The sequence below is a fragment of the Monopterus albus genome, unplaced genomic scaffold (genome assembly GCF_001952655.1).
Source record: "Monopterus albus unplaced genomic scaffold, M_albus_1.0 scaffold246.1, whole genome shotgun sequence".
Lineage (NCBI taxonomy): Eukaryota > Metazoa > Chordata > Actinopteri > Synbranchiformes > Synbranchidae > Monopterus > Monopterus albus.
The window spans coordinates 151,426-174,443 of record NW_018128126.1 but is presented as its reverse complement, the minus strand read 5'-3'; the positions used below and the strand labels follow the sequence as shown (position 1 = coordinate 174,443).

General features: G+C 39.8%; 1 protein-coding gene across 1 annotated transcript; it reads right to left on the bottom strand.

The window, feature by feature from the left end:
• Positions 1 to 1,315: 1,315 nt before the first annotated feature.
• Positions 1,316 to 19,931, bottom strand: zbtb44 (zinc finger and BTB domain containing 44). The gene is made up of 5 exons (XM_020620717.1): positions 18,830 to 19,931; positions 14,159 to 14,243; positions 13,473 to 13,624; positions 9,182 to 9,482; positions 1,316 to 3,155 (listed from the first exon to the last, which is right to left on the bottom strand). Exons 1-5 carry the CDS (start codon positions 19,896 to 19,898, stop codon positions 2,744 to 2,746), a joined length of 2,019 nt encoding a protein of 672 aa, XP_020476373.1. The 5' UTR covers positions 19,899 to 19,931; the 3' UTR covers positions 1,316 to 2,743.
• Positions 19,932 to 23,018: the final 3,087 nt, after the last annotated feature.

Below are 23,018 nucleotides of genomic sequence, written 5' to 3'. Positions count from 1 at the left end.
TTGTTACGAATGAAAACCGGCCACCACAGACAACCAGGAATGTTCACATCCTGCTTCCCTGATTGCGGGCATATAGTTAATTTGTATCATTTTAGTCAGGGAAATGTTCACAATGTAGTTCTGTCACTGTGACAGCTTAAGAAAACGTTTGGGGTAATTAGATTTTTTTGTTTATGACCCACAAAGTTACACAAAGACAACTTTGAAAAAGACACTAATTGTGTACCTACAGTCACTTCAGAAAATATTTGGGCTCATTCATTTCTTTACCCTTTGTATTGTAGATGCTTGTCCAAAATTATGAAAGAACAAAAGCTCATTTACAGAAGTATTCAGACCCTTCCAGTCTTCTTGAGCAAGTCTCCACAGGCTTTGCACACCTGCACTTGAGCAGTTTATCATATTCTCCCTGGCAGATCTTCTCAAGCCCAGATTTAATGGGATGTTTCTGTGGTTTCTCTGAGGTTTAAGACTGGGCTTTGGCTGGGCCCTCAGGGACAGTCAGAGACTTGTCCTGATGCCACTCCAGTGTCGTCCTGCCTGTGCGCTTCAGGTCTTCATCGTGCTGAACGATGAACTGTTGCCTCAGTCTCAGGTCTCTGCACTCTGGAACAGGGTTTCTTCATGGACCTCTCTGTGTTTGGCTGCATTCATCCTTCCCTCAGTTCTGATCTGTCTCTGCTGCTGAGCAGCCCCCATAGCATGACGCTGCCACCACCACGCTTCACCGCAAAGGTGGTATTAGCAGGTGATGAGCAGAGCATGGTGTTCACCAGACATAGTGTTTGGAGTTGTGCCCAAAGACTCAAATGTTTGTCTCCTGAGACCAGAGAACCTTTTTCCTCGTTCTCTCAGAGTCTTTTAAATGCTGTTTGACAAAGTCCAAGCAGCTCCATCAGTCTTTGACTCACAGTGTCTTCTGTCCTGCCACTCTACCATACAGACCTGATTGATGGAGAGCTGCTGAGATGGTCACCCTTCCAGCAGGTTCTCCATCTCTGGTCACCTCCCTCGAATGGTTACTCAGTTTGGTCAGATGACCGACTCTAGGAAGAGTCCTGCTGGTTCCAGTTTATTTCCATTTCACAAATACTGAGGCCACTGTGCTCCTCGGACTGGTTAGAGCCATGCGGAAACTTATGTGTATGGACTTTACTAAACTATGTCCAGTCAAGTTTGAGACACAAGTCATGGAAAATTAAAACAAACAAGATGCATCTGAACACAATGCAAACAAAGTGCCAGAGAAAAGGGTCTGAATACTTTTGTAAATGAGAGACTTCAGTTTGTTTTTTTAACAAATTTGCAAATATTTCTGAAAACATGTTTTTCTTTTGTCTTTACTGATGACAAATAAAATGAAAAAAAAAGGAAATTTCATCCATTTATAAGTGTGCAAAAAGCGAAGCGGTTTGAATATTTTCTGAAGTGACTAAGTGAAACATCACTTCAACGATCATGCAACATTTAAGAACATGTTTACCTGTTGGTAAAGCAGCACAACCATAATTTGAAAGCCATGTCAGATACCAATACCTACAACACAAACTGTGATTAGGACTGAAAAACTGCCACTTGACAAGCAGACCTAACTTCAGCTAGGATGAAAAGCTAAATGGCCTTATCTTCGAGCCCATTTGAGGCTATAATGACACAACTGTGAGAAAACCTAACTGGTTCGAAATTTTAGTCATACTTTCTTATTTGGATTTTTCTAAACTCCTAGATCAGGTTTGATCTATCAAGTGTTCATTAAAAATAGAAAACTTGTAATAGGTCAAAAAAACTGATACTGCACAAGCATCTTAAGGGAATACTCTGTGGATATAATTTCAAGTTTTAAACCTTTAAAAAATGAAAAGTTCTATGTTCATATTGATAAAAGGAAATGCACATACACACGCCTGACATATCATATTTCACAACACCCAACATACACAGCATTCAAATAGTAAAACTACAGTACAAGCTATTTCAATATAGATAATATTGACAATTAACAGTTTGCCTATAGCGATGGCACTGAAGGAATAACACAGTCTCTGCCCATACAAACTAGCATTATCACTGCAAATGAAAAGTTTTTTTCTGCAGCTCAGTTTATGAAATCTTGAATTGCCACTGTTGCAAAGTCAAGATCTCTTCAACCTCTACACGTTACTTTGTTAAAATGGGAACTCTCAGGCACTTTCCAAAAATAGAGCAATGTTTGGACAACAGACCTCAAACTGGCAAAGACAAAAATGACTTAAGTTAGTGCTGCATTCAAGTCAAATGGGGGGAAAAGCAACCTTCCTAAAAGTTACAAACAAACAAAAAACAAAACAACAACAACAACTGTTGGCATGCTAATCTTGGTGACAAACAATACTTTGAAACTTGGGTTTGGGTAGGGACTGAACCTTATCCACTTACAGCTCAGTCCACAAACAAGATAATTGCTTCAGTCATGCTTAGGAAATTATATGACCATTACAAAAAAACAAAGAAAATTATATACTTTGCTGGATCTGACTTGGTGAAAAACTAACTAACATAAGTGCAGCTGTGTTGCATGTGGAAAACATCAAGGCAACTGAAGTCTTCAGGTAATTTCAATCACAGCGTCTTGATGGCTTCACATGTTTGAGTTTCAACATGTGCACACATCCAAGTTGTCCTTTTTAGCTGTCAAGGCGTTCCAACAGATATTCCCATATGACATGATGTTAAAATAAGACAGTAGGCCAGTAGAAGACTTGAATCATTCTATGGTAATGGAAGCCAGCTCCTTGACCTGGGCATGCTGTTGTTGCTGTTGCTCTTCTTCAAACATCTCTGGGGAACTGCCTCCTACACTGTTGTCCATCTTGATCTCCTCTGTCATGGCTGCCGTCTCGTCAGCGTCCACCTTGAGGGAGGCCGGGGCTTCAAGGGAATCCAGGGGCTCGGGTGAAAGGAAGCCGGAGGAACTCTCGCAATTCTGGGTAGAGGAGGAGACCTGGGAGATGACAGGCATCTGGACTGAGGAGGAGGATGAGGCAGCAGTGGTGGTGGAGGTGGAGGTACTGCCCAGGTAGACAGGGTGATGCTGGGACTCCTCCAACTCATACTGGACTCCCAGCGCCTCCTCCTCCTCCTGTACCTGGCTCAGGTAGTCGGGTACGAGGAAATCACTGCAAGGATGAAAATAAAATAATTTTACTGTCCTTTTATGTGCTACTGTGACACAAATTTTAGACTTATACTGAACATGCCAAGCTTCAAAGATGTCACATTAGCCAGTTTTCACAATTTCACAAATTAGCACAGGAGAAGCACAATGTGCATAATGTTCTCCTAAACCAAAATAAACATAAAAAAGAAAAAGAAAACTGGGTGTATCCTAAATGAGTTGGGAATTCATAAAGAACAGCATTTATTAGATTTTAATGTTGAGCTGGAATTAGGTGCATACTGCTTGTAATTAATCTTATAAAAGGGTGTATGTGTGGATGGGAGGCTGTATTCCAAACAAAATGTGGGTTCAATTAATAAAAAAAAAAAAAAAAATCATAGTGACTGTACTACCAAATCTGACAACCATTCAACCAGGCAGATGTTAAGGATGAAATTATGGTCAGATGATGAATTAAATTACAATTAATAAGAATTTAGTTTAATAATTGAGTATTTAAAATAAACAATTTTCTAGTTCCAGCTCCTCAAACGTGAAGACTGCTTTTCCATATCTTATGTGGCAGTAACATTTAAGTTTTGGACTGTTGGTAAGACAAAATCAGCACTTTCAAGGATAAGACTGGTCATTTTCTATATTAACACTCCTCATGCAAAGACTAAGAGATTAGTTTATTAATCTGTGCCACTGAACTCCACTGTTGTGCAAAAACAATTAAAAACACATCAGGGAAACACACCACTGCACTGGGTGACATGGTTCTGCACTATGAAATACCAGATCCTGATATTTTTGTTAAATGGTGCCTAAAAGGCTCCAAATGGCCATAATGTTATACAGCATCGCAAGAGTCAAGGGACCCTGCAAAACACCACTGAATCTTTTTAAAAAGTATCAGGTATAAACAGCAACAACATCTGATCTGTACACTTAAAACATTTAAATGTGGCTGGGTTTTTATAACATGTGACAATACCCAAAGAATTACATTTGAAATCTTATGACAGAGGCCTTATAAAATGTGTGAGTGCACAATGTGATCATGAATGCAGGCTATTTACCAAAGTCCCAAGTCTTGTAGCTTAACACGTACATACTAAAATGTTAGGGCTGAATACAACTGTCCTCTGTGGCACAAGCTAGTCTGGAAATCAGAAACTTAGAATCATAAAAGTATAGCGTTGATAACATATTTTTTATGAGAAGAGAGAACAGGAGTTAAAAGTTTGACTGGGCTGCTAGAGAATTTTCCATACCGTTATGATCTCAGGCTATAGACCAGGGGTGGGCAAACTTTTTGACTTGCAGGCAACAATGGGTTCTAAAATTTGACAGAGGGGTCGGGCCGGGAGCAGAAGCATGGAGTGTTTGTGTGAACTAATAAAAATGACATATAAAGGTGATTACATAAAAAGTTTTGGCCTTTAACAGGTAGCAAAGCATGAATACGCAAGACTTATTTTACAAATTATTCTGCAAATGCATTTTTTTCATAACACAGTAGAGAAATAAACCTTGATTTTCAGTGGGAACAGTGTTGTTCTCCCAACTTGATGCCAGTGCATCAAAGTCTGGAGTTAGTTTTGTTGTGGCTATTCTCAGGATAGATCTGAGGTGTTGGTCAGTTAACATGATCTGTGACTGGATTTGTTGATGTTCATGATGCTGAACATCTGCTCACACACATAGGTCAAGCCAAATAACGCCAGCATCTTCTGTGCCGTCCTCTGGAGGTTTGGAAACGTGCATTTGTTAAGTGAAGCATAAAAGTCATTCAGTTTAAGAGAGTTGAATTTCTCCTTTAAAACAGAGTCAGACTGAAGAACGATTAGTTCCAAATGCAGCTCCTGTGGTGCTGTTTCAGGGTCTTGTGACAGGGGACAGGACACCAGCTCAAGTGACTTGTCAATTTTTTCAAAATCAGAGAACCGACGGCAAAATTCTCCGTGCAGGTTGTCCAGTGATTTGCTGTATTTCTTCGCATTTCGGGTGGCCTCTTTCTACATGGCTAGTGTGGGAAAATGAGTGAAAAATTTGTTTGAAATTTGTCTGGAGAATAAAGTCAGCTTGGATTTGAAGGCTCTCACATTTGTGTACATGTTGTGCAAAAACTGTAGCTTCACGTTCAGTTTATTCATGTGTGGAAAAAATGTCCACAGCAAACGCAAAGTCACAAAGCCAGTTCTTGTTGCTCAGCTCAGGAAATTCATAGAATTTCCCCATTAACTCCAAAAATGCGCTAATTTCCTCTTTAGGCTCTAACACTTGCTGAAACACTTTGCCCAAACTTAACCAGTGGACAGTAGAGCGGTAAAGTGAGTCCTGGTGATCCGTATCGGTTTCCTCCAGGAAAGTAACAAACTGACGGTGATGAAGTCCCCTTGCTCAGATAAAGTTAACAAGTTTTACGAATGGATTCACGACATGATTAAATCCCTTAGACAGAGATTCCTGATAAATGATGCAGTGAAGGAAAATAAAATCCTGGTCAGGGTTTTCCTCTTTCATTTTATCCTGGATTCTTTTCAGCAGCCCGATGTTTTTTCCAGTCATTTTGGCGATCCATCCGTGGTGTTTACTCCAAGGTAGCTTCATTCTCTCGATGATGGCAGAAACCCGGTCAAAGGGCAAAGCGAAAAAGTGAAGTAGAGAGGTCAATGTGCATCTACTGGGGAAATGTGGGCATTGCAGGGAAAAGGCAAAACGAATAAGGTTTAATGATAACAATTTAATAATATAATTTGGACAAGTTCGGTGGGCCGGATTAAAAAGACTAACAGGCCGTAGTTTGCCCATGCCTACTATAAACCCATTCTATAAAACACTTGAGGAGTCTAGTGGCCTATTTGAATCTTGATGTTATAAAGACACTGTATTTTGACTTTCCTTAGGTTTTGTGGGCCGGGCTACTGATAAAAACAACCTACTCACTTTGGTAAAAAAAAAAATCCAAACAGCAACAAACAGAGAGGGCAAAATGATGAAAATGTAGATGCTTTATGTGGATTGTATGTCCGAACATTTGATTACACCTAAGTTTTCAAGACAGACCATTTCTCTCAAGAACAAAGAGGACTATAAAATGAGTCACTTTAAACAACACTGAACGTATCTAAGGTGTTTTAGAACACTGTACTATTGGGTTTTGTTTTGGCAGTTGCTCAGTATATTCAGAGTTAGATGAGAAGACTGACACTGCTCTCATGTTTGTCCTGTAAGTTAAATGTGAAGCATCAGCTAGCAGTCAGTTAGCTTAGCTTTGTAGAAAGACTGGAAATTCCAGTGCTTTTTTTTACAAGTTTCACAGTCTTGACTTGCTATGCTTCACAAGCCCAGATGTACCAGCTCAGACTAGACCATTATTCTGGATGCAACAAAACTGATGTGGGTGTACCCTAAAGCACTCATGAAAGTATCTGGGTTGGGATAAAGGCCAATCCCTCTAGATTTAGTCATGTTGAATGTAAAGGCATAAATCACCAATGTCATCATACAATCATATGATCAGCTGGTGTTTTGGCTTTCCATGCCTTTTTGCACCTCCCTTTCTTAATGTGTTCAATACTTTTTCCCTGTGTCATTCCATTTTATTACACATAACTTAATTTCTGAACTTATTTGTTTTGTTTTCTTTGTATGAATGGATTATTTGGGTTGTTACCGACATCTGGTCAAAATTTCATGTCAACAGCACCTTTAGAAATATATTTACTGAGAAAAATGGTGACGTGTTCAATACTCATTTTACCCACTGTATCAGTGTTGTCTATTAAAACTTACGGTGTCAGACTGTGTATATATTTCAACAATAAATGCTGCAAGAATACTGTGTCCAAAGGGGCAGTAATATTATCAGCCAAGGGACTTTGGTGATCCTGTTATTTTAACAGTCTACCTGCCCCCAACAGCTAATGTGACAAAAGCGCCACAAGAGCTAAATAGTGGCATCAGTGATCAAAAAGAACCCAACAAATCTTTTTAAACCATCAAATTTAAAAACAGTTTTGCCAGAATTCCACATGGATGTCAAGTTACAGACACCAGCATGTGTACTTGCAGACATCATCAGCATCTCTCTGGCTGGAAAGGTCATTCCCACATGCCAAAGGTTAACTGCCCAGTACATAAGAAGTCTCCCAAGTGCTGTCTGAAGGAGTACAGTTCCAAAGCACTACACCTATCTTCATGAAGTGCTTCTTGAGAATGGCCCTGCAGCAAATTAAATCCAGACTCCCTATCACACTTGACCCCTTCCAGTTTGATTACCATTTCAACTCCTCCACTAAGGATGCAGTTATATCTGCCCTCCACCGAGTTCAGTCCCATCTGAATAGAAACAAAACTGATATCAGGATGCTATTCAGTGACTTAAGCTCAGCATTCAACATCATTATCCTGCAACACTGATTAGAAGATGAGACAGCTTTGGCCTCAACAAGGTCCTGGACTTCCCCACTTCCCCAGAAAAGATTATTTGCACTTTTCTTTGATCCAAACAAGAAATCCACAAAACACAGCACAACTGCAAGGCCTTCAACATCATGAAAGACCGCCACCACTCAAGCCACAGCCACATCACCCTTTTACCATCCAGCTAGAGGTACTGAAGTATCAAGACCTTCTCTGCCAGGCTGTACAGAAGCTTCCTCTTGTACACAGTGAGGATTTTCAACAGTTTGAGCAAATATAAAGACTGATTTGCTGGAACTCCATTAGAATGTTAAGTTTGTTAGAAGAGGAGAAAATACACTAGACATTGTTTACATCCAAGTTGTTACTAATTTACCCTGAACACCTACAAATTCCACACAGTCTTGAGTCAATTTTGTGTTCACTCATTATTTTTGCACTTGTCCTTGCATCTTTTTTATGTTTCTGTATTAGAGATAGCCATGGCTGGAGGCATTTTGTTTTTGGGTTGTTTGTACATCCATCTGTTCGTCCCATTCCGCATGATGTCAGAAACCCTTTAAGGGAACTTCTTCAATTTTGGCACAAGTGTCCATTTAGACTGAAAGATGAACTGATTAAATTTTGAAATTCTAAGGTCAAGGTCAGAGTGAAATCATGATAATCCCATTTTTGTGACCACAATATATCAGGAATGTCTTGAGAGAATTTCTTCAAGGATTAACTAATTCAATTTTGGTGGTCAAAGGTCAGGGTCACTATGGCCTCAAGTTCGTCCCATTCTTGTGAACATGATATCTCATGAGACACCTTGAGGGAGTTTCTTCAAATTTGGCACAGATGTCCACTTGGATCCAAGGACAGACTGATTAGATTTAGGTGGTCAAAGGTCAAGGTCAGTGACCTCACATCTGTCCCATTCCTGTGAATTTGAATGGTTGGTTGAGGTGTACAACCACAAAATGGTAATTCTAGCTTTTTATGTTGCACTGTGATCCATAAAATACAACATTTCATTTCCCTGTATGTATGTCATTCATATATATGGAAATAACATAAAACCCAATCCTGGCTCTGTCCAAAGATAATAAAATCCACCAACACTTCTAATTCTTAATAAAGATGCTATATCTTATGCCTTGGTGAACCCAAAAAATGCAGTGTAAAAATGCCAATTCATATAATTAGTAACATGGTGAATGCAAACCAAACAAAATGTGTTAATCAGCGAAAATTATGAAGATTTTACTATCTTTCAAAGCCAGGCAAGCTGCTTCCCCATTTGTCTTAATGCAAAATTAACTTGCTGCTGTCCCCAGCTATTACTATACAGACAGGAAAGTGGTATTAGTCTTCTCGTCTCAATGCCTAACTATTCTTTTAAATAAGTGAAAGATAAAAACTCCCCAGTAAATACAGGAAAATGCTTCAGGTACACTTGCTCTGAGCAGTCAAATCAATTGCAATCATCTCAAAAACAATTATACACACCAGTACCATAAAAGGAAAAACGATCAAATGAACCTCAGGTATTAGAATCTAAACTGAAGTTATTTTTTTGATCCAGGTGAGATCTGAGTAAATAATGGGTGTCAGCACCCCCGGACTCCTCACCTGCTCTGGAAGTAGTTTGCTAGTTCAGATGCCTCATGGTTCAGACTCCTCAGGTGTACAATTAAATTGCCAGAGTTGGTGAACATGGCGCCACACGTTTTGCACTCGTAAATCCGCGGCTTGCGGATTATGTGTCGGGAGACTCTCATGTGGTGCTTATATTCACCGAAGGACGTGAATGTGGCGCTACAAATCTGGCACCGGAAACAGCGTTTACCTTCGTGCTTTAGCCGATGCATCTTTAGGGAGTACGCCCGTGTGAACTTTTTCCCACAGCGGTCACACTGGAAAGGCTTAATGCCTGGGGGAAAAAAGAGAAAACCGATGTTTAGCTGATCTGTACATTAACATCACACGTGTTACTACTCATGTTCAGCTGAGGTCAGAGAGTTAATGGCTACCTTGAACTACACATTCATATTCAACTGTTTTCCAAAAAATCTTTCTAAAAATGACAAGAACATAGAGCCTCATCCATTCATCACCAAACTATATACAAAGCAGAACAAAGTCACGCAAATCAGCATCATTTAGACCCGTGTGACGCACATAAAATATATTGTCACAATGTTGGTAGGATTCAAGGTATCTTTATTATGTAGATTTTCTTTATGTTAGCCAAATTTTCGTAGGGAAAAAATACTGCAGCCTGGGACAGAGAGGTTTATCACAAACCACTGTATTATTCTGGACTAGGAAACATGCTTAATTCTGCTGTAAAGTCAGGCATTTTAACATGGGAGTCTATAGGAATTGACTCCCTTTTGGAGCCAGCCTCCATTTGAGGAACTACAGCTTTTGGCACTTCCACATTGGCTTGACTTCTCAGCCTCAGAGGTTGCCACTTGAAATGGACATTTGGAAATGATTTTGTGAAGGTAAATGTAAGTGTATATGTGTCTGCTTTTTTTCCTGTGTGGTTAGTAGGCCCAACAATGCCATTAGCATTGCTTTAAGTTTGGTCAGTGGCTCCACTGAATTTACTTTTGGTCCATTATCATTTTTCATGGTACAAAAATGTTGTTCATCTTGTTTGCTAAGGGTTTTGAGATGTACTACCAGAAATATCAGAGAGCAGCGCACATTTGTAATATGGGTGTCATGTCAGAAATTCATAAGATGCTAGTGCAGCATGCTAGTTTCTCTCTCTGTGAGCAAGCAGATAATGCAATATACTAATACTGGAACATAAAGTATTGTAACTTCACTAGTAGAATTATTAAGAAATCCTTATTGATATATTGGTAAATGTGAATTCGCCTGGAAACATAGAAGGCAAAGCTATGCAGTCTGTTTTGAATGTGTATTTGTTACTTTATTCAGAGATAATGTCTGATAGCAGAAAACATTTTTGTTTGATGAAAAATAAATTCTGCTGAGCGAAGCTGCAATGACCAGAAGCACTCTGCCGCAGGGCTCCTTCCTTCTCTTGTTTACACAAGAATCACTCTGCTACAGGTTCAGCCCCTAGACGGGACCTGTAACATCTATATTAGCAACTGTACTACTAATAATAACAACAGAAAGGCCCTCCACAAATAAGGATGCCCTCTTCCCTCATTGGAGCACCTAGCCAACACAAGCCATCACAACAGAGCCACAAACACTATAAAAGACTTTGCACGCCCAGGCTACCATCTGTTTGACCTGTTGCCCCACCTGGCAGGGACTACAGATCTCTCAAAACCCAGACCACTAAATTTTTGAACAGCTTCTTCTCTAAGGCCACCCATGCTCTTAACAATCTAAGCAGATGACTGATTTTAACTGATAAGGCAGTAGCACATCCTGTCCGATTATGAGAGAAAATCGGTGCAATACTTTTATGCCAGCAGGCAAATAAGTTCCTCATTTTTGTCACTGTTAAAGATGTGTATTTATTGTATTGTGTATCAAGTATTTTTTATGTCTTGTTCATGAGTATTCATACGTGTATTAGGTATTATGTATTCATGTTTTTAGACATCACAAGTAGTGCTCAGTTTCTTTGTATTTGAACAATACAAGGTTTAATTCATTCGTTCAACTGTCCATGTAAATTTTGAACTGCACAGCACATTTAATTCATATTCCAAAATATAGGAAATATAGAAACATTTGATAATCTTCCACTTGCAAAAACACTGATCAAATAAAGTGGGTGTTAATTTAGCTTTATTACAATCATGTAATAAGTTCAGGGTTTCTGCAGGCTTCAAAAAGTTACATTTAAGGCTTTTCAGGCCTTTTTTAGACCACTTATATGAAGAAAGGCTATTCATACTGAACATGAATAAACTACTTGGCAAGTAATTCTCGGACTGCACCACCTCGATTTTTATTGTTGGTGTAGATCCAGACGCTGTCCAGAGGTCTCTTACTGGTTCTGCAGTAGCTGGTGCAGAGTGGATTGCACTAAGGTCTTGGTGACACTCTTGATGTTAATGCAAAATAATAAGCAAATTTTTGATCGAAGGTGTTTCAACAGCGGTTTTGCATTTTCTTGGGCATGGTGCAGCAGGGTGAGTTTGTTGTATTTATCAGACTTTAACTGAGAATGGAATGAGATTTTTTTTTCAGTTAGCATCTTGTTAAACTTGCACTTCCCCATAAACAGATGAATAATAACAACAACCACGGACTGAAGACACTACATTATCTCACACACTACAACGTGTTAGCTGAGTGTTCCCTGATAAATTATGACCGGGCTGCAAAGTTTCCAAATGTTATGGTCTCAAGTTGGTTTGGTTTTATAGTTTTATTGTAGCACAATAAATATGAACTGATGAGAGAAAGAACTACAACATGGAGCTAACAAACCACTGGGAGTACTGTCTCCCCTCATTTTCCCAAAAACACATAAAAGCACAACTTAAGTTAATGTGACATAATAGAAGTAGCATTAATATAATCAACTTAACTAAAGCATGATCAATTTTTAAGACTCATCAAAATCATACTTAAGACCTTTTTAAGATTCTTTCAGGCCTAAAGTTCAGATTATTGGATTTTAGACTTACTAGGGCCCCACCGAAACCCTGCATATTTCTTTTTACCTTTTCTATTCCATGCTACAAGGTCACATATCATGCCATGTTCAGGTCAATATTGCTATTTAAGAGTTCTACTAGGAACTGTTTAAATGCTTGTAAATTCATGATGACTGTTAGTTTCTTCATAGCATCTGCTGCTCCATAAAGAGCAAAAGATTCTACCTGATAGAGTTGACAAAATATTGACATGGGGAAACAACTGACAGAGATGACATAGGCTACAAGAAAAAAAATCTTTAAAAAAACAGGCTCCCCAAGATTATCCAAATTTAAAACTAGAACATTTTATTGTAAACATCAGTGCAGCATTTAACCTTTTTGAATCCAACTTTCACATCTTAAAATCATTTTGTAATGTCATCCTTTCCAACATCTCAACTCCATATGGGCTACCCAACTCAGCATGCGCTCTTTTAGTCATCTGAATTTTTACACATTTCCAAACTTTTCAGTTATGGGCTACACCTTTGTCTACCATTATCCTCGTAATCTATTTAGTCAGAACACTTACCTTAAGTTATGTCTGCAGCATCATGCTAAGGATCTAGAAACTATTATGGCCTGGGCGCACCCTGCTTTAAGCTTGTGGAACACAATTAAAATTTTGCTCTGGCTACAGCCCTGACCACTACAGGTTGATGGTCAGTCCATTCTGTTTTGCTTTTCTACTGCATTTTTCCCTTTGTTGGTGTCTGTTTAGACTAGAACGCAGCTGTGCTGCTCTAACACATGCACGCAAGCACGCAAACACACACACACACAACAGCTAAGCAGAGGATGTGAGTCACAGATATGCTTGTAATGCAAACATATGGGGTTTGAAAAGGCTCCCGGAACACACCTTCAAAGAAGGTGGAGGGTAATGAAAACAAGCCCAGAACCCATGACGAGCCTTACACAGTTTGTCACTTTTTGGTAGGTTCCTATAATGGAAAAACGCCTTTTGGTCGTCTTGTTGCATTGTGAAGCACTGTGTGTAGGCACCGGGTGTTCACAAGGAATTAGAACGTGTGCAGTTTAAAAAAGAAAAAAATTTCTATAGTTCTGCTGCATTGATTTGATTTTTTTTTTTTATTGGACACAATGAGTCACAGGAATACAATGCTAAAATAATGAAGTAACTCTTCTAAACACTTTAGCAACCAGTTGCAATACCCACTGATACATTTCTGTTAATCAGAAATGCTGTCAAAACATGAACTTTCCAAGATTGATAATGAAGACATCTGAGGTTTTCATTTCCCCATTTCACCTACCAGAGTGTATGAGCATGTGTTGCTTCAGATTTTGAATGCGCGTGAATCTGACTCCACAGGTTGGACATTGAAAGGGCCGGTCAGGGCCATTGGTGCCAGGCCGGGCTGAGGGGCTGATATAGAGGTGGTACGGATACTGAATACCTTCCAACCTGAAACACACAAAGAGAGAACATCAATGTGATAATTGACCTCACGTGTCTTACTTGCAAAGAAAAAATATGCCACTGTATGAATAATTAAATGACATTCACTTTGACAAATAACTCTTCTAGAGTAGTTTGTCTCTTTTCACAAAAAATATATCTTGTTCATTTTGAAAAAAAGTAAGGCCAAGTGCTATTCACATCAATGTACTGACAATTTAAAGAAGGTGGTTGTGGGATGTTTTGTGTTTTGGAATTTAATTTAAATATTTGGAATTTAATAATTAAAATATTAGTGATGACAGTGCTATGCATCAGATTGTTTAATGTTTCACATATTCCCAGAGGCCTTGTTAGCTTTCACATAAATCTTTTTTTATATTATAATGTTCATGTTCTTTGCCATTTCAACATAAAGTTTAAATTTATTACCTAAACAGGTGTGGCACAGATGCCCATCTATAAGGTCTGTCTGTATGTTCTTTATGCTTATGACTGCTTATAACTTGTCTTTCTGCAAGCAGTAACAGATCATGATACCTTTCATCATCTTCTGCATGTCCTCCGGCATTAGAGGTGCTCTGCATAGAAGGCAAGCCCTCAGACACGCCCTCATCCATCGACCCTGGAAAAAAAAAACACAATAGTCATTGGGATTAGACTAATATACTGTAGGCCTTGGAAAACTCAGCCTTCTTTAAGGATTGATCCTACTGGATTAGGGGTTGAACGACTGATGTAAAATACCAGACCTGTTCGGGTCGCTAGTCATGGTTAGGGGCATGTACGTATGTATTGTCCAGTTCTTTTGAAATAGGTTGCCACACGTACAGCAAAAATCTAAAGCTTATGAGGAAAAAAAGCCTCCTCCCAATAATTCAGTGAAACTTCTTTAGCACAGATGAAATGTCCAGTGCAGCTGTCACAGGTTTTTCCCTACCATTATAAGGCTTAGCCACAGCGTCTAAATGAGCGGAAATCAGTCTGAGCGTCTGCAAGCCGGCCATGCGCAGAGACACCTCTCTGCTGGCATGCTGGACACAGGAAAGGCCAGTGCATGATTACCGGACATTTTGACCAGCAAGTTTTTAATTTAATGATTTTTTTAATGAGTTTTACCAGACAAAAACCGGTAATTACCAGCAAACGGAAACACTGCTGTCGTTATGTCAGGGCTGCTGAAGAATGGGTTCATTAATCTTAATCAAACCTCTAACATGGTCGCTACAGAAGAACCAGAAACACAAAAGACAGACTATGAAAAAACTAATTGGCTTGATGGAGTGGATGCAAGCAGGAGTTTAAGTGGCTATAATATAACATGCAACTAGGGCTGCCCCCAAATAGAACATGAGTCAAGAGATCTACCAGTTGACTGAGACTCTTCTAGTCAAGCTTTTGTTTTTATTTTATATTATTTTTTGTCAGCCAGTGTGCATTATAATAGAAGGTAGCCCCAGCCCAGTTGTTTGTCATCTTCTTCTCCTCATTTTGGTGTGCCAAGCAGCAATTTGCTAAGTGTGGTCAGGTGGGGGAACACCCACTTCAACTGTGACACTGTACAATACATGGATGTGCATTAAGGTTGGATATATTTAGAAAATTGCAAAACGAGGAGAAAAGGACTAAACTCACTAGGACAAACCACATAAAGGTGAGACGTGTACTTTATTAGAAGTGTTTCACACATTGTGGTCTACTTTTAGGAGAGAAAAAAAACTGTTGCAACCATGTGGCTGGTTTTGCATAGCCCAGTGTTATGGGAGTCCAGTTTATTTACACATCTCCATTAAAGTGCAACGCATAATCATTTACAGGCTGTTTCTGTGACATGCATCCATCCGAACGGGACTAGGAAGTTAACAGAAAAAGCATGGGAAAAACATTTCAATGAGGACTTATAAATAATAGGACTCATTCGCACAGCTGGCACACATAAAACACACAGGAAAAACGTGCTTGTTAACTGACTGAAGAACCTTAAACTTGTTAGTAAACTAGGCTATAACCATGTCTCACAACAAGAAAATTGCCTATAAGAGCACTGTGTTCTGTCTGTGTCATTAACCCAACAAATCTATATGGTAGCATGACATTATATATACATCATCAATTTAAATATTACACCATATTTATTGGTTTTTAAATGCTCAGAAATATGGTCTTGTCACTCTTTTGCATTTAAATACTGATGTTAATGTGGTCAGAATCATCATTGAAATTCAAGTTAGTTGATTTTCTGACAGTCGAGGAGATATATATACTGTATATTGCTTCAATATATGGATTTAACCTTCCTTCCTCATGATGCCATTTATTTTGTAAAGTGGCCTGGTCTCCCCTACAGCAAAGCACCCCCACAACATGATGCTGCCACCCCCATGTTTCATGGTTGGGACGGTGTTCTTTGGCTTGCAAGCCCCCCCATTTTTCCTCCGGACATAACCATGGTCATTACGGCCAAGCAGTTAAATATTTGCTTTATGGGACCAGAGGACATTTCTCCAGAAATACAATCTTTGTCCCCATGTGGAGCTGCAAAACACAGTCAGCCTTTTTTATGGCGGTCCTAGAACAGCAGCTTCTTCCTTGCTGAGCAGCTTTCCAGGTTAGAACTTGTTTTGCTGTGGATATACCGCAGATTCTTTGGTACCTGTTTCCTCTAGTGCCTTCCAAGGTACTCTGTTGTCGTTCTGGGATTGATTTATACGTTTTGGACCAAAGTACTTCATCTCTAGGAGACAGAACACATCTCCTTCCTGAGCAATATGACGGCTGCATGGTGTTTATGCTAGCGTAGTATTGTTTACACAGATGAACGTGGTACAGTCAGGCATTTGGAAATTGCTCCCGAGTATGAACCAGACTTGTAGAGGTCCACAGTTTATTTCTGAGGTCTTAGGTGATTTCTTTTGATTTCCCCATGATGATCAAATAAAGAGGTACCGAGTTTAAAGGTACGTCCTAAAACACACCCACAGGTACACGCCCTACTGACTTAACTGATCTGAATTAGCCTGTCAGATGCTTCCAAAGCAATACCATTAGCCGGAATTTTCCAAGCTGTTTAAAGGCACAGTGAACTGAGTCTAAGTAAACTTAGACCTTCAGGAACTGTGCTATAGTGTATTATAAGTTAAATAATTTATCTGTAAGCAACTGTTGGAAAAGTTACTTGTCATGCATAAAGTACATGTCCCAAGTGAACTGCCAAAACAAAATATATTTTCTGGATGGCAGATCTCTAATTCTCCATCAGGCTGCAAAATCTGGCATTTTCCACTACAGATGGAGGTTGGACATCAAGTATAATGAAGTTGAGCAGAGCAGTCATCTCCCACCCAGAAGGCTGAAGGTTCAAATCTCGGTGCCTGGAGTCCATATGTCAAAGTGTCCTTGGGCAAGACACTAAACCCCCCAAGTTGCCCGTGATGGCAGCGCGTATGCATGCAGTGGCCCGGGGACCTCAGCTCCAAACAAAATTTCACTTTACGTGTCATAATGACAATAAAATAAAGCTTCTTCTTCTTCTCTGTAGCTTTTGGGATGTCTGCTGGAAGTTTATGTGTTTCTGGAAAGCATCAGTTTGGTGTCTTCTCGTCTACTGGCTAGCATGAACTCCTGGTACTCTTTCGCATGAAACCTCTGCAGGTACAGCTACAAGTAGCTGTCTCGCTTTTCACCATTTCCTGAATATCACCAAACAAAACGCATTTTAGTCAAATCAACAGCTAATGTTATTTTCTCACTCGGTTACAGACTGAAGTTGCTGTGGGTTCATGGTAAAATGTGAATCTGGATTGGTGACGTGTCTCATGTTACATTATGTTAGATTACAGCAGGTTCATGATTCACTGCAAGCTACAGTCTGGATCGGCCCCATCTGTCCAATATGATGACTGAAGGACGTCAAGTATCAGACGCGGTACTGATATTGGATTGGGTCAATCTCTAGCTAAAACTGGTAGTGCCCTCCTCCCCCTTTAGGAAAAAAACTTGCCACACCAAAAACCATGACACCAAAACCATCATATGAATCAAACCATGGCATTTGCGAACCATTCCACCCTTATGCTGGATACCAATTTACAGTGCCATTCAGCATTTCCATTTTACTTTTGGATTGTAGACATGTTGTTCAAACAATTAACACCAACACAGATGCTACTGCATCTTTAAATATATCCATGTAACTTTAGATTTATGGTGAAGTAGGGCTGAGTGATGTATGATATAAAATTTAAATGATACATAAATGAGAAATTTTGATAAACTGTCAATAAGGAACATAGCTTGATAGCACAGGAAAGGAGGTGATTTGACTCAATCGCACTGTAATTTTCTTAAGAACGGACAATGTATGCCTACCAAACACACAGCAAGGCTGGTTGAGTTAGAGCACAGCACACACCACATTCTAAGTGGTAACATTACTACATGTGAGGCACGGCGATGAGTGCTCCCTCATACTGGTGGGAACAGTTACTCTTTTCTTTTTTAAAATGCATCTGTGGTGTAATTAAGTTCTGAAAATGCATCTAGTTTCAGGTCTATGTCTGTCAGTTTGACTGACATCAGGGCTTAAACACATAGCGGCAGCATTCAGCTATTCTCACAGCTACTGTGATCTCCTAGGCACATTCCACTATGGTGAATGAGCTTTTCATTTCACTGTATTATTTCATATTGCCTAACAATAATAATTACAGTAAAATAATTTTTGATTTGTGGCAAAATAAAATATATAATAATTCACATTTTATAATCGCTGAACAGTGGTGGAAGTAGTACCGGAATTATTTACTTATTCAAACATAGCTATATCATAAAGGAAAAAAAGCTCTAACATGTAGAAGTCATGCATTTAAATTGTTACTTAGGTAAAAGTACAAAAGTAATAGCATCAAAATATACTTAAAGTACCAAAAGTAAAAGTAGTCATTACATAGAATGGCACATTTCACATTAAGGTATGGTATATTATTGGATTATAATTAGGCTATTGATGCATCATGTTCCGAGTTAAGCAAAAATGTTAAAAAAATATATAACACTATAATTAGATTGTGATAATTATGTGATAATCTAATGAAACTGAAATGAAAAAGAATTCACATGATAAAATACTTTGCCATATCACCCAGACCTATGATGAAGCATTAAAAATAGAAGGCAACATTAAACATACAGAACTGATTCTAAATGCCCCACCTATAGAGGAGGACTGCGGACTAATGAGGAGCTCCTCCTGGACTTGTTCACTCCCTGGCACCGTCTGCTGGTCACTCAGTGAGCTCTGGGAGGCACTGACCGGTTGAGAAGATGCCTCCTGGACCTCCTCATCACTGAGACGCTCCACCTTCACCCTCACATCTTCCTCTTCTGCTTGCACTGGTGACGACACCACTTTGGAGCTTTCACATGTCAGGTAGTCGCTCAGCCGTCGGCTGACCACCACCTCTGAGGTCCCTGGAGTGCCCTGCTCTAAACATCGAGGGCTCTCAGAGAGTTTTGATTTGTCTGAATGGAACCTACGGTCAATACCAAATGGGAATGTCCATGGAAACGCCAGGGAAGACTCCACAGGCTGGGCTGTGCTGTCTGAGAATGAAGGGGATGGGTTGGGGATCTGAGGGGAGGTGGTGACCATCTGTGTAGTGCATTTGAGAGGGCTCTCAGGTGATGCCACTGTTACAAAACTCTTGCGTTTTCGTCGAGATTCACGGCATATAGGAACATTTCTTTCCATCACGCTACAGTCTGATGACACAGGTGACACACTGCCGTCCAGTGGTGTCAGGGCACAGTTTGATGAGGCACTCTCTTGTGCTGATTCATGTGGTTTATCTGATGTCATATTGTTGTTATTGTTGTTGTTGTTACCTGGGCTCCACAGAATACTTGACTTCATGAACTCTGAACACGTGCTTGCCACAGCAAACATCTGCATATAACTTGCAGCTGCCAGGACATCGATGATATTCTCTGTGCTGATGGAGAGGGTAGATGTGTACGCATATTCCAACAAAGGAGCAAAGCCACTGACAGTCACATGATGAAGGTCCAAAACAAACTTGTCCTCCTCCTCCGGTCGGCCCACCAGTTTGGAGCGGAAGAATTCACTGCAGCAGGCAAGAACCACTTTGTGGGCCTGGAAAAGCTTGTCTTGGACCCGGATGGTGACATCACATAAGTGACCTTCATTGCGTAAAGCGTTTAGCTTTTCCAGCATCTCCTGGCTATGAGAGGTTGAACTGTGGGTGAAGGTTTTGAGCCCCATGTTGGAGTCAATTTCTGACTCTGCACAGGAAATGCGCCCTGGAGATGGAAAAACAAGATTTCAGTTCAGTTTGCAAAAGCTAAACCATACAAACTGTTTCTCAGGAATCAGAAATCCACGTCCATGAATCCATGAATAAGGAAAAAAAATAATTTTAATACAAATATTATCTACAAGCCTTATTCTTTTTTGTAAAGTACTTTGCATTTGTTACTGTATGTATATAGCATTGACAATGATTTTTTTTTTCCAACTAAACAATCTAAGCCTCAAAAGGAAACATTAAATACAAAGACAAAAAAGGAAAAGTCAGATGTCACCGTGCAAAACACCAGTTTCATGGTGGCTGGGTTGAAGGGAGGGAGCATAGAGGAAAAAATGTCAACTTATGTAACAACAATGAACACAGCACAGCAATGCAAGCCAGACCTAAATAGAGGCCAGTGCACAGGATGCTGCTCAGCAGCTGTCTGCGAGACATGTGGATTCTCTGAGGCATGAGATTTTCCATCAAACAAAAAAATAAAGTGAAGGGGCTCTTGCAGAGAGAGTGGCGGTCGGCCCACCAGTTTGGAGCGGAAGAATTCACTGCAGCAGGCAAGAACCACTTTGTGGGCCTGGAAAAGCTTGTCTTGGACCCGGATGGTGACATCACATAAGTGACCTTCATTGCGTAAAGCGTTTAGCTTTTCCAGCATCTCCTGGCTATGAGAGGTTGAACTGTGGGTGAAGGTTTTGAGCCCCATGTTGGAGTCAATTTCTGACTCTGCACAGGAAATGCGCCCTGGAGATGGAAAAACAAGATTTCAGTTCAGTTTGCAAAAGCTAAACCATACAAACTGTTTCTCAGGAATCAGAAATCCACGTCCATGAATCCATGAATAAGGAAAAAAAATAATTTTAATACAAATATTATCTACAAGCCTTATTCTTTTTTGTAAAGTACTTTGCATTTGTTACTGTATGTATATAGCATTGACAATGATTTTTTTTTTCCAACTAAACAATCTAAGCCTCAAAAGGAACCATTAAATACAAAGACAAAAAAGGAAAAGTCAGATGTCACCGTGCAAAACACCAGTTTCATGGTGGCTGGGTTGAAGGGAGGGAGCATAGAGGAAAAAATGTCAACTTATGTAACAACAATGAAAGCAGATGCACAGCAATGCAAGCCAGACCTAAAAAGAGGCCAGTGCACAGGATGCTGCTCAGCAGCTGTCTGCGAGACATGTGGATTCTCTGAGGCATGAGATTTTCCATCAAACAAAAAAATAAAGTGAAGGGGCTCTTGCAGAGAGAGTGCACTCCCATCAGAGACACTAAAGGAAAATACTCTTGGGCTATGTTGGCCCAGTAAAGGCAAAGTGAATTATAGGCCTGGGCTGCAGTGGTGCAACTGGAGTGTTCCTAGAATGAACTCGTAAACTGGGCCAACAGAAGAGAGTTTTAATTCCACTGTGGGATTTTTACATGGCTATGATGTCTCCTGAAGGAGAATTATTTAGCTATGTAATCTTTATTAAGATCTTCCTAGCAAAAGGAAATGTTATTTAGAGTACATGAACTTGAGAAAGCAGTTCAGCACACAAGTCAAATAGTCAGATTGTCTTAAATAAAATCAACAGCTAATGACGCGTGACATAAATCGCCGGTAAAGAGAAGATTCTACTAAAACTGTCAAATTTTTTTTAAAGTAAAAACAAATACATTTGACTTTGTTCCTTCCTCTAAATTAGTTTCTTATTACTTGTTGATTACTCCTTGGTCTATTATGTTGAAGACTACCTTAAATCTTAGAAGGCATGTGGAAGTTCAAACATAACTGATTGCAATGTATGCTCTACAACAGGGGTGGCCAATTCCAGTCCTTGAGGCCCGCTGTCCTGCTTGTTTTCCAACTATCCCTGCCTGATCTGCTGCTGATTACCTGGCTCAGGTGTGTTCAGTCAGTCAGAAGCTAGAAGATACCATCTTAGATGAAGTGAATTGGTATCTTTCTTTATCTTTCCTCACTCCACTTTCATCTAAGATGGTATCTTCTAGCTTCTGACTGACTGAACACACCTGAGCCAGGTAATCAGCAGCAGATCAGGCAGGGATAGTTGGAAAACAAGCAGGACAGCGGCCCTCAAGGACTGGAATTGGCCACCCCTGCTCTACATGAAAAACAAAATGTCCAGCTGCTTGCAAAACACATTGTAGGGCTGCAGGGTAAATCATTTTATAAGCATGATTTAGATCCCTGTGCGATCTCAGTCTCGCATGACAATGATTCTGCCGTGTTTGCTTTAGCAGTGAAATCCCTTGTATCAGAATAAGCGCTCACTTTTCCTTGCTAAGCTGCGTTAACCAAAAATTGCAACTAATAACCACTAAGTGATTTATTTCTGCTTTAATTGCTATTCGGCACTAGGTGCAAGGCCAGGCAGTGCAATGTTTGAAAAATAGTTGCAGGATGGCACAGAACCTCTTTCACAATGTCAGACATGCTGGATTTGTCTTTGAATTTAGTCTTCTTGTCTACAGCTCGTCAGGTGATGTAACACAGTCCTGCTATTGGTTAATGCAACTTAGCAAGGAAAAGGTAGTCCTTGGTTTGATGCAAGGCATCTCCTGCTAATGCAAACATGGCAGAATCATTGTCAAGTGAGACTGATATTGCACAGGGATCTAAATCCCACCCACAAAACGATTTATCATGCAACCCTAAAGCATTGCTCAAAACATTGCAAGTGTTGCTGGACTTTTTGCTTTCCAGTTTGTTTTTTTCCTTGTTTGTGCACCTTAACAGTGGGTGAAGTTGTGCCACAAATTTCTAATGCATGTCCTACTTGCCTCACTGTAAAGCCACAACAGTAGGTTTAATAACCAAAATAATGACAATGGCCATTTTGTGATTATTTCATCAAGAAAAAAAAAATCTTTTTTTCCCCTGCCTGCATCTTATCAAATGTAAGGATTTGTTGATCATTGCTGTTTCACCTCAATGCCTGTACACCTAAAGCCTTTTTGTTTTGTTTTCTTCTTTGGGTCATATATGCTATTTGAAGACATCACTAATGTCTTCAAAAAAGGCAAACACAGCTGTAAAAAGAACTACTAAAATTACCCACAAAAACG